Source organism: Canis lupus, chromosome 21 (genome assembly GCF_003254725.2).
Source record: "Canis lupus dingo isolate Sandy chromosome 21, ASM325472v2, whole genome shotgun sequence".
Classification (NCBI taxonomy): Eukaryota; Metazoa; Chordata; class Mammalia; order Carnivora; family Canidae; genus Canis; species Canis lupus.
In genome coordinates this window covers 48,777,034-48,788,881 of record NC_064263.1, presented here as the reverse complement: position 1 = coordinate 48,788,881, position 11,848 = coordinate 48,777,034, and the positions used below count along the sequence as shown (strand labels likewise).

General features: G+C 47.9%; 1 protein-coding gene and 1 long non-coding RNA gene across 7 annotated transcripts in view; one reads left to right on the top strand and one right to left on the bottom strand.

The window, feature by feature from the left end:
* Positions 1–272: 272 nt before the first annotated feature.
* Positions 273–8,831, bottom strand: LOC112667790 (uncharacterized). Of its 4 annotated transcripts, none has more exons than XR_003141324.3 (6): positions 8,630–8,831; positions 7,561–7,653; positions 7,185–7,384; positions 2,911–6,132; positions 849–993; positions 273–722 (listed from the first exon to the last, which is right to left on the bottom strand). It is a non-coding gene; the product is annotated as an uncharacterized LOC112667790 (long non-coding RNA). The 4 variants fall into 4 exon arrangements; XR_003141325.3 differs by having other exon boundaries at positions 2,911–5,836; XR_007404735.1 differs by having other exon boundaries at positions 273–717; positions 2,911–5,836.
* A 1,303-nt stretch (positions 8,832–10,134) lies between these two features.
* Positions 10,135–11,848, top strand: part of BDNF (brain derived neurotrophic factor) — a 51,908-nt gene continuing 50,194 nt past the window's right edge. The window contains exon 1 of one of the 3 annotated variants that reach the window (XM_025459816.3): positions 10,135–10,634. In XM_025459816.3, coding sequence (XP_025315601.1) covers positions 10,632–10,634 — 3 coding nt within the window. In that variant the 5' untranslated portion in view covers positions 10,135–10,631. Of the gene's footprint in view, positions 10,635–11,246; positions 11,706–11,848 lie in introns of those variants that run through there. The other 2 variants (XM_049099024.1, XM_025459817.3) reach the window with 2 other exon arrangements.

Here is an 11,848-nt window from a genome sequence, read left to right as displayed (position 1 = left end):
GCATTAGCAATATGACGTCCAATTAACACATTAAATTATCTCCAAAGCCCACGCAGCAGGGGCAATTATCCTTATTTCACAGATGAGGAAACCGAGATCAAAGGCGCCAAGTTACTGAAACCAGACAAGTGACCTGTCGATGGCAGAGTTTATCAAGATCCAAACCTGTCTTAAACCAAATCCCTTAAAAATTGCACCTACTCCTTCCCACAAAATGAGACTTGGTAAGAATGGCTTATAGAGAGTTCATACAACAATAAGCACCCGGTAAATCAGTTCAGAATGTTTATTATATTATTATTACAAGCTATTGTTATAAATTGTTATTTATTATTATTGTAACAAGCTACCCCCAGCCTTAATGGTTTACTTACATCAGCAACCAAGTCATATCTGATGGTTTTGTGACATAGGAATTCAAGCAGGGATCGGCTAGGCAATGCTTGCATTCCCCATGGCATTGATCAGGGAATAACCTGATGGCTTTCAGCTGGGGCCGCGCTGACCTGGAGGTTCCAGGACGGCTTCACGCACATGCACAGCATCCTGGCAGGGCAACCCGGAAGGCTGGGCTCAGCTGGGCCCTTTTCCTTCTGCATGTAGTCTCATGGATTCACGCGGTCTCTCCAGCAGGGTAGTGTTGGACCTCTGACATGGTGGGACAGGGCTCCAAGAGCAAGTGTTTCGAGACACAGTCAACTTCAGTTGATTCCAGGACTAAACTTATTGAAGGAAATTTCACAGAAATAGGAAAGCAGGTAAGTTGGCTTTCTGAAATACATATCAGTTTGCTAGAACTACCATAACAAAATTGCATAGACGGGGTGGCTTTAACAACAGGAATTTACTTTCTCACGGTGTTGGAGACTGGAGGTCCAAGATCAAGTTGCCGGCAGGGTTGGTTTCTTCAGAGGCCTCTCTCTTTGCCTTGCAGATGGCCACCCTCCTGCTTTGTCTTCACATGTGCACGTGCATCCTGGAGTCTCTCCCTTCCTACAGTGACACCGGTTATATTGCATCAGAGCCCTACCCATGCATCCTCCTTTTAACTTAGTCACCTCTTTAGAGACCCCTATCTCTAAATATAGTTACATTCTGAGATACTGAAGATCAGGACTTTAATATATGGATTTGGGGGTGGGGGGATACAATTCAGCCCATAACAAATGTCAAATCTAATGACGTTGTATAAGTAGAAAAACTAGGATCCAGAGACAGATTACAATCTGCCCAGGTCAGACAATACAATTAGTAATAGAGTCAGAAGGAGACTTCTTTCCAGTGCAGCCCTTTCCCCAACATGTCAGAGGATTCCAAGACTTCTCTCCTGCCTTACAGAAGGCAGGAAACAGAGAAACCAAGAAAGGCCCAGTGTGGGGGCCAGAGATGTCTCCTTTTCTCTTGAAATTTCAGGCTTTTCACAATTGCCTCTTCTCCAAGTCATTGGGTACAGACCTAGATCTCTGGCCTACTCATTTCTTTTCCCATTTCTTGGCTGATATTTCTGATGTTCAGGTCACTATTTAGATTCTGAATCACAGGAATATTAGAGAATATGATGTCCTTGTTTCTGCCTTAACATAGATCTGTCAAGACTTTGGGAACATCTCCTCAGCGATTTGCAAGCCCAGGCCCATTCTGGAGCTCTGAGTCATAGCATTGGTGCCCCCTCAGCTTCAGTGTCTACCCCATCTTTGATTTGTAGCTCTTGGGTTTCAAGAAGAACCTGCATCTCAGGGAGGACTTGGCCTTTCTGCTGTCTAGGCTTCTTCTGGGACGCACCTGCCACCTGCTAGGATGGAGGTGAAGGAAGGGGAATCTCCTGATGTGGTTTAAGCCTTCCCGGGACATAAGACAATTGGTATTCAATGCTCTTCTTCCAGTCGCACGGTGCATCCCAATCTATATTTCTATGTTGTTATGAGGTTAGAAAACAAGTGTTCCCAGAGAGAAGAGGGGAGGTTTAATTCTAACTCATGTAATGAAATTCTATTAAGCTTCAATTATCTACCAGCCATGGCATGGGGGTGGGGTGGGGACAGAATAGTTCATTGAGACTGGCCTGTCGCAGTACCCTAACACACATTAGGCTGAAAAAAAAAAGATCAATTGTGGATGTATTAAGGGTGGGAGAAGGCCAGGAGGGGTAAATGTAGCCTTGAAAGCATGAGCTTTGGAATCTGAAAATCTTGAGTTTTAATCCCTACCCTACCGCTAACAGGCGGCTTGACTTTGGGAGAAATCAGTTCGCTTCTCCATAACCTGGTTATAATAGTACATCGTCAAGAGGATTAAACAGAAGAAGGAAGGTAACTTCCTGAACACAGCGCCTGGCACATTGTTCGTGCCCAATAGATAGCAGCGGTCATTTTGACCTGTCTCCCGGCGCTGCTGTAAGAATTAAGTGACCTAGACTCTTGACCTTCCCCATCTCTCCCCTACGCTGTACATCTGCTTTTCTTCCAATTTTCTCCAGCCAGTAAATGATTTCTTCAAACGTGCCATTGCTCACGCCAGAACCCTTGGTCACCTCATTCCGCATGACCCCATCACCCAGTCCTTTGATTTTTCCTTCCAAATATATCTCACATCCACTTTTCTAAGTGAAAGCCTTGATCTGTAATAGACTCCTGCCTGGACTCTACACCTAGACCCTTCTCGTCCAGACGTCACAGGGCATCCAGAGTAATCGTTTTAAAATATAAAGTGAATCATGTAACTTCTTCAGTTTAATGGTCTCCCAAAGCACAGAGGATAAAAATCCAAAGCGCCCCAGAGGCCCTGCGTGGTGGAACCACGTGCTCACTTCTAGAGCCTCCTCTTGTCCTCTTCCCTCCCTCCCTCCCTCACTACGCTCCAGCTGCATGGCCCTTCTCGGTACCCAGGTATACAACTTAACATTTCTCCCACCTCTGGTGGCTTTAAAGTACGTTATGCATTTCTTTGACAATCCTCCATTTAACAGGTGAGGTCTGATTTTCTTCTCTTTACACGTAGGCCAGACTTGGTGACTCGCTTGTAACCCATAGAATGTGGCAAAACTGAAGCTCTGTGGTTTCTGAGACGAGGTCATCAGAGGAATGGCTTCTGCCTGGCTTTCTGTTTCTTGGATTCCTTGCTCCAGGGAAGCCACCTGCCATGTTGTAACGACACCCAAGCAGCTTGCGGAGAGGTCCGTGTCGGCGCGGAATCCCACCAACAAACAGCAACAGTTATCCGTGTCCATGAATAGCCTGGAAAGGGATCGTCGCCGGCTCTGTGGAGGCTTTAGATGATGACAGCCCTAGCTGAAATCTCCACGGCAACCTCACAAGAGACCTACCCTGCCCCCCAAGCCAGAGCTTCCCAGCTAAGTATTCCTGACCCGCAGAAAATACGGGTGTAAAGAATGTTTATTTTCGTGTTACACTACCAAGTTTTGGAGTGATTTGTTGCATAGCAGTAACTAAAACATCACCCCGGGAGCTTCTTTCCGGGGCCACTTTCTCTTCTTGCAACACTCATCCCTCCCCTGTTCCTCAGGCTACCGGTTCCTGAGGATGCAGAGGAAGGCGGGGTGGTACGAAAGTGGGGCTAGGCCAGCCCTTGTTGTCCCGATGGAGGGAAAGGTAGCTAGGTAATAACATGCACATGAGCATCACACAGGCCTAAGGAGAAGCCAGAGAGAAACGCCGCCTCCTCCTACCTGCTGCCCTGAATTATTGACCACCACAGCAGCCGGAGACCACTTAGAGCAGTGGACCTAGAACAATTCCTGCCAAGGGCTGTCTAATTGAAAAGACACAGAGCTGAAAATGAATTTTGACAGAAAACTAGAATTCTGAGTTAACCCATGGTATGACTGATATTCTCCAGATAGTTCATGGGGGAATTTTCAAAGTTTCCAGAAAGTGTGTATTTTCTAATACCAAATGGACAAAATTGCATGATTGTCCACTCTAAAAGCTCCATATTTTCCTGCTGTAAAATGAGGGGGTTGACCAGAGTGACCCGCAAGTCCTTCCATCTCTGAGCTTCAGGGGTCAGATGAAGGTGTTAGGATCTCATATGCAAAGTCAGGGACAATGCTTTTTCTATGAATTAAAGAAAAAAAAAAAAAGGAATGTTTTCCAGGAGTGATGAAGAGGGAAAAGTAACTTAACGAAGAGTCCTGCACGTTGTAACTGATTATTTACATTTCTTTGCTGAACGGATGGAAAAAGTACCATCTTGGTGATGAAGAGCAAGCAGAAATGTGATGTTACAGAAGCAGAGTCCTTGAGCCTGGGGAATGTTGGTAAAGTTCACCATGTGCTATGAGTGAGGACTTCTACAGGATTAATAGATGCCTATTTTAAATGTTCTCAATGAAGAGATAGATGAGGTCCCCCTTGTCTCCTCATTTTCCAACTCTCACTTATTTCCTGGTCAAAATCCATTTTTTATCCCTCCTTTTGTGACTAGTGAAATTTTGCCAATAGGAACAGTGCTAACTGAGGGCCTTTAGAAAAGCTAGAGCCATTCTTCTGGCCTTCATTCTGTGCCAGAATCTTTCTACTCTTGTTTCCATAAGGCACTCTTGTCGCATCCTATTACTTCCACTACTTTTAGAATGATATCACCTCAGTGAGGTACCATCTTTTCTCTCCTTACAAAAGAAAACAGACCTAGTTTCTTTAACCTTTCAGCAGAAGCAAATTCCCCAAATCCCTCTGTCATTCTGGTTGCCTTCTGCTATGCCTTCTCTAGTTCCAAAATATCCTATTTATAGAAAGAAACCCAGAATGAGCTCAGGACTTATAATATGACCTAACCAATCCTCTTTACATGACTAGAATAATTTTCCTGACTTCATTTCAGTTTTGCAATGTGCCCAGTATATTCCAAGCCAATTCATTTTCCCCTTATTTCAGTGCATACAAAAAGACAAACATTTAAACTATGGCCAATGTTATTTATTTTGAGAGGTTGATGTTAGTTGTGTTCAGGAACTTTCTAGAATTAATGGGTTCAAGAGCAAGTCAGAGTTTGCGGTTGGCGTAATATTAGGGTTAAAAGACGAGGTCTATTACTTGGATTATTTTTTCATTTTTTGGCATTTGCTTCAGTTAATAAAGCGATTAGCTATTTTTTGACAAAGACTGTAATCCCAGTGATGCCATGGGTTGAAGCAGCACGTGGAAAGTGTGGTCCAGCCCCACCACCCGGAAATTTGTTAAAAATGTGAAATCTCGGTCCTCATGCTAGACTCCAAATCTGCTTTTCAAAAAAAGCTGCCCGGGTAGGGTACCTAGCTGGCTCAGTCAATAGCACATGTGACTCTTAATCTCAAGGTTATGAGTTCAAGCCCCACAATGGGGGTAGAGTTTACTTAAAAACAAAAACACAACTACCCAGGAAATTCATGTGCCCATTAAATCATTTGGAAAAAAAAGTATGGTTTAGCATCTGTGAAAGCTTCCTTCCAGATGTTTTAGGCAGCTTAAATATCAAACACAGCCTGGTAGGCCCCACCACGATATAGACGCTATTGCTTTTACGAGTTTCTGTTTGCCTTTTCATGATCCTAAGTTATGGGACTCCTTGGGGACTTGCTTTCTCATTTTATTCAATTTCTAATATTATCTTACATTTAGCTAAGTATATTTTCTTCCAAGCCCTGACCTGACATGCTCTTGACCTGTCTTAATCTTCTATCAGCTTTTCACATTAACAACGTCACTTCTCCCCGACTTGCCACCCATACTTCCTCTTATTCATCTCTTGTCCGTAGGATGGTTTGGAAAGAGTCATTCGGTTCTTCCTCAAAATCCCATGTGGTCTTGCTTCAGCCTCATTATGTGGCTGTCTGGTTTTCCTGAAATTGAGTTAAGTCATGATCAGATCTTTTGTCTCATGCTTACTTGTCAGGCTCAGGAATGCACCAGGATTATTACAACTAAACCATAACTTTTCCAAGGCTTTCTCTTGTTTGCTTCTTTTCGATGCTCTGCTTGTTTCCTCTCTAACTAAACTAGGTTTGTAACTGGAAGATTCCTTGGGTTCTTTTTAAATATGAGCTCAACATCAGGTTCTTGGCAATCATTGCCTATTCTTGTTTTCAGAAAGCTTTCCAAATTGTGCATCGTGATTCTTTGCCTCTCCTTCTATTGCCTGTGGAGAACCATTAAAAATCAGGAAGTGACTAAGGGAGCCAATCTTTCTTCCTACCTGGTCAGAATCACTTCTCATATCATAAACACAACTCTTTTGCTGTGGTTTTTTTTTTTTTTTTGGTTTTTGTTTTTTTAGCTTCCAAGACAGCAATTATGTCACCATCTGAAGATTCTCTATGAACACTCTCCTTCATGGATTATAACAAGTGAAACTGAGGCAATGACTGCTGACATCTGGGCAATAATTAGCCAAACACTCTTCCACTGTGTCATCTTCCCCTAACTCCCCAACCCTTCATGGATTAGATCTTGGCCTTATTAGACTCCGAGATCTGTTAGGCTTGGGAATTATTAATATAGGGATCACCAACTCCCAAGAAGGGGCAGGCACAGAGTAAGTACTGACGGGCAAGAAGAAGTAGGAGTAAGTGAGAAGAAAGGAACTAATCCACCCAACACGAGGTGGAGCACTTGGCAATTAATTACAATCAAATAGATTTAAAAAGAAAAGTTGGAAAGAAAGAATGGAAGTACTGTCTCATCACTTCTGCCTTGATATGAGGGAAGGGAGTACCCAAACCATTCTTTTTACTGTGACACACCGAATTCCCTTTTAGAAGTCAAGGTTTTGTCCCAAGAGATATCCCAAGCATCTGCTTATTCCCCCAAGAAAAAGTAATACTCTTTCATTTCTGATGGTGTAGACTCCTGTTTTGTTACCTCGCTCCCACTAATTCTGAAAATCTTCACACACCTCCCTAATGATATTCTTGTGCCTCCTAGTCTGGATAAGTCCTTTCTTATTAATTTTTACGCTCATCTTCAGAAAGATACAGTCAGAGACCAGATTTTACAACTATGACTTTGGCAGAACACTGCGTGTGAACGTTAGACAATTCACCTACCAGGGACACAATATTCATGGTTTCGAAGCAAAAATCCTTTCTTCTAGGTTTTGTTAATACGCTTTGCTTTAAATCTGGCTACATTGTTAAGTAGTGATCTTTAAGGAACAAGATTTGTTTACTGTTCAGTTTGAAATGTTCTTACCATTGCTAAAAATGAATGGGGTCAGATGAACCTGGAGAAGTGTGATATTCATATCACAGCTGACTCGGGTTGTGCAGAGAAAATGAGATGACCTCAGGAATAAGTGCTCCCAAGATGAAAACTGTGGCAGGTACAATGCTTGGCATATGTCTTAACAAATGAAATGACTGCAATCTTTGCTTATATTAGACACTGGATTTCTGCAGATGGGAAAAAAGAAAAAGAAAATGTGTAAGTGAGTGGAACGAGGTAAGGTGGAGAGCTGATCATGCACCAAGAGAATTCTCATCGCTGGGAAATGAAGAACAGAAAGAAAAATACTATATGTTAAACACCACCTCTTCACTTCTCTCTCCAACTCTCTATGAGAACTCACCTTAAATAGCAGTTCTTGTCCTTCATCTTGGCCCATGACTTGTAGGTTTTAGTTAATGACTCCAAGGAAGAAAGGCAGCGGTCAAACGTATTCCTTGGAAAACATTTTCGGTACGATTATGTGTTGTCTAAATCATTTCAAACTAAGTAATCACTCATGTTTTGAATCCCCAAGCACCCAAGCTAACAACTCAGGGCACCCTACTATAAAATATGGCGTTAGTTTTCAGAATAAAGATCCCTCAGAGAGAGAAATATCTGATAGTCTCTATACAACCTATAAATTGCTGACAAAGAAGCCAAATAAATATAACACATGGATGACAATGGGAATAATTATGTTCATATAGTGATCGTCTCCCTGTGTTATTTCAAGGTTTCAGATCTGTAATGGAGTCACTGAATAGGCAGGGAAACCTAATTATGGCATTTTGAATCGCATTCTCAGGAAACCAGTCTTGTCCACAAAACCTGTACCCCCAAGACCTCTGAGGATGGTATGTACCAGCTGTCCCAGTCTTAGGGCAGCATCTGCTGGCTAATTCATGGATCGACAAAAAGTGGCAGTTTGTGGACAATCTGAGCAGTCCTCTCAGTTGGAGGGAACTGTTGCCTTGATGATGGGGAGGGTGCCTGGCATCCTTTTATCGTGACCTCCCTCAGGTGTCCAGGAGGAGGACGAGTCTAGAACTATCCCTGAGGAGGTCTAGGAAACATCTGTAACTACCCCTAAGGAGGTGTAGGGAACATCTGTATATTTGTACCTTGGTTGGAGCCTCGGATGAATTGGGTTGGCCCCGGAAGCATCTCTAGGGCGCTATCAACTCAACACTGGACTCACTCATAGTAATAATAACCCGGAGCCAATGGGAATTCCAATGAGCAGACGTCCATGTACGCAATTAGGAATTCAAGCCAGTTTTCCAAGGGGAAGGCATTTCTGAGATGGGGGAGGGGGAGGGGGGCAGATCCTTGAGGCAGCCCCAGAACATCCTGTCGCCTCCGATCAGGTCTTCACACGCGAGGAAGCCACGAATGAATGGCGTTCAGACAGGGCGCTTGCGACTGACCTAAAGGAAGTGGAGGCTGGATAGGGCCGGAGGGCCTGAAACTTCAGAGCCATATCCACCATCTTCTGCAGCATCTCTCTGCCTCATCCCTGCAGTCAATAGCGCCGCGGCCAGGGCCTGCGACGCCGCCGATGGGCTCCCCGGGGTGGGGACCCTGCGTGGAGAGTGAAATGATGGTGCAGTTGGTGCCAAAACGACGCCAGCCCCCACCCCACCCCCCACCCGCACCCGCACGAAACCCTCCTGGGGACTTCCCGGGGCCTCGCGCTCCTCGGGGCGGCCGGCATCTCCATAACAACTGGCGCACGTCCCTCCCCGCGTCCTCGGCTCGGCTCGCGGGCGTCGGCCGGGGGGCTGCAAAGGGCGGCCTGGGCGGAGAGAGGCCTCGGGGTGCGCCCCCCAGGCTGCGGGAGCGTCGCGGGGATGGGCACAGCGCGCGCGGCCCGAGCTCCCCGGGCCCCCTCCCCTCCCCTCCCCTCCCCTCCCCAGGCTTCGGAGGGCGAGGCCCCTCTCCCGGCTCCGGCGCCCGGGGAGGGGGCGCGGGGGCGCTGCGAGCCTCTCCTTGAAGTTCATCCTCCCCTCTGCAAGTTTCTTCCCGCCGGCACGTGACCTCCCCGCGCCCCAGCCTGCGCAGCCACTGGCGAGGACGCGCGTCTCTAAGCCGCGGGGCTTCCTGGGAGAGACCCCTCCCGCCGCGGCGATCCCGGCCCGGCCCCGCGGGCGCGCCCCCGCCGCCCCCCGCAGGCCCCCGGGAGCCCCCAGGCCCGCGCGCAGGCGCCCCCGAGCCGCGCGGCGACCCCCCCCCCCCGCGCCCCTGCCCGCGGCTCCGCGCCCCGCGGCGCTCCAGGCCGCCCCAGCCGCGCGCCGGGGCTCTGACTCCCACCGGAGGAGCCATAACCCATTAGAGCACACGCAGTTAGAACTTCATCCAACTCAGCCGCCCGAGAGCTGGGCTTGCACAGGTTCCCGTGGGCAACTGGTGGCTCGCCCCGGTGCCTCTCGCCTAGTCATCGGTCCCTGGGAGGGAGAGGAAAAGTTGTCGGGCTGATGCGCGCTTCGACGCACGCAGTGGTGCCCAAGGGCGAGTCACTCCCCCACACCCCCCGCCGCCCAGCCCCCAGCACCCCCCCGCCCCGGATCATCACTCACGACCTCATCAGCTGGAGACCCTTAGTCATGATGGGGGAGGGGGGCACGAACTTTTCTGAGAAGTTTCCTTTCTACCGAGGGAGTCACAGCGAGCTGGGCACGTAAACAGCCTGGAGAGTCGAGGCCGCCCCCCCCTCCCCGCCCCCTCCGCTCCCCTCCGCTCCCCTCCGCTCCCCTCCTCCCCTCCCCCCCTGCGCTCTTCTGCTATTATTATTAAAGCGGTAGCTTGCTGGCGCTGATAAGCAACAAGTTCCCCAGCGGTCTTCCCGCCCTAGCCTGACACGGCGAAGGGTTTCTTACCTGGCGACGGGGAAATCTCCCGAGCCGAGCTCAGCTCTGCCAGAGCCCCAGGTGTGACCTGGGCAGTGGACAAGGGAGCGGTGTGCAGGCTGCACTATTTTTATGAGGGTACCCTTGAAACTCCTCACTTTCCCCGGGAACTTTCTGTGCCAGGACCCAGTGACGGGCGGTTGGGAGGCAGCCCCAGGAACCACCCGCTATTTAGCAGGGCAGTTGGGCAGTCCTCGGTAACCTCGCTCATTCATTAGAATCACGTTAGAACTCCAGAGAAAGCGTGTCTCTCTCGGAGTGAGGGCGTTTGCGTAAATCTATAGGTTTTTCAACACCGATGCCAGTTGCTTTGTCTTCTGTAGTCGCCAAGGTGGTTGAGAGTTTAAGCTTGCGGATATTGCAAAGGGTTATTAGATTCATAAGTCACACCAAGTGGTGGGCGATCCACTGAGCAAAGCCGAACTTCTCACATGATGACTTCAAACAAGACACATTACCTTCCAGCATCTGTTGGGGAGACGGGATTTTAAGACACTTGAGTCTCCAGGACAGCAAAGGCACAATGGTGAGTAGCAATAAACCCTGCATTATAATTGAAAAATCTTGACATGTTGCTTAACAACGGGCATATCACAGCTCTTCCTGGCACTTCACACGCCAAAGAACAGCAGCTACTCAGGCCAGGAGAATCGGGTTTTTACATAGTGCAACTTTAATTGGAATCATTTGAGATTTAACACAGCAATGTGGAACTGCGTGGAACAAACTTGGAGCTGGAGGGGGGGTGTGTGTGTGTGTGTTATATTGGCTGTTCAAGGCTGATGCTTCTCTCCCAGCCTTCTTGCATTCCATCCTTTTCCTCTATGTGTGTGGTGTATGAGCATATTCTATGATTTATATGTGGGCATGTAATTGACATTCGCAAGGGGGTTAATTTCCATCTGAAACCAATAATGCTATTAGAGGTTGGGGTTAGGGGGTGGAGGGGGGCAAGGATGGGGTAGAGAATGGGAGTTTGGGTGCGGATGGGGGTGGGGTTGGTGGGGGGAGAAATAAGTCAGAAGTGCATATCACCGGGAATGAAATGGGTAATCCTCTCCTAGAAGAAAAGGGTCTCATCAACATGTGATCAACTATTAACAGGATGGCTTTGGCAAAGCCATCCACACGTGACAAAACGTAAGGAAGTGGAAGAAACCGTCTAGAGCAATATCAAGTATCACTGAATTAGAGATTTTTTAGCCTTTTCCTCCCGCTGCGCCGGGTGTGTAATTGGGCGAGCGGAGTCCATTCAGCACCTTGGACAGAGCCAACGGATTTGTCCGAGGTGGTGGTACCCTAGGTGGCCTCTCGGCCCCGCAGTGAAGCCAGCTCCGTGTCGCCCTTAAGAAGCGTCTTTTCTGAGGTTCGGCTCACACCGAGATCGGGCTGGAGAGAGTCAGATTTTGGAGCGGAGCGTTTGGAAAGCGAGCCCCAGTTTGGTCCCCTCATTGAGCTCGCTGAAGTTGGCTTCCTAGCGGTGTAGGCTGGAATAGACTCTTGGCAAGCTCCGGGTTGGTATACTGGGTTAACTTTGGGAAATGCAAGTGTTTATCTCCAGGATCTAGCCACCGGGGTGGTGTAAGCCGCAAAGAAGGTAAGCATCGGGGCGGGGACCCCCTGCAACCCCAATTCTTGAGCTATTTTGATACTCAGTCTTCCCGAGAGGACTTGTGGTGAAGGGGAGGAGGTGGAAGGAGAGCATGAGAGGGGGGTTGTTTCCTGGTATTTGCCCAGTTT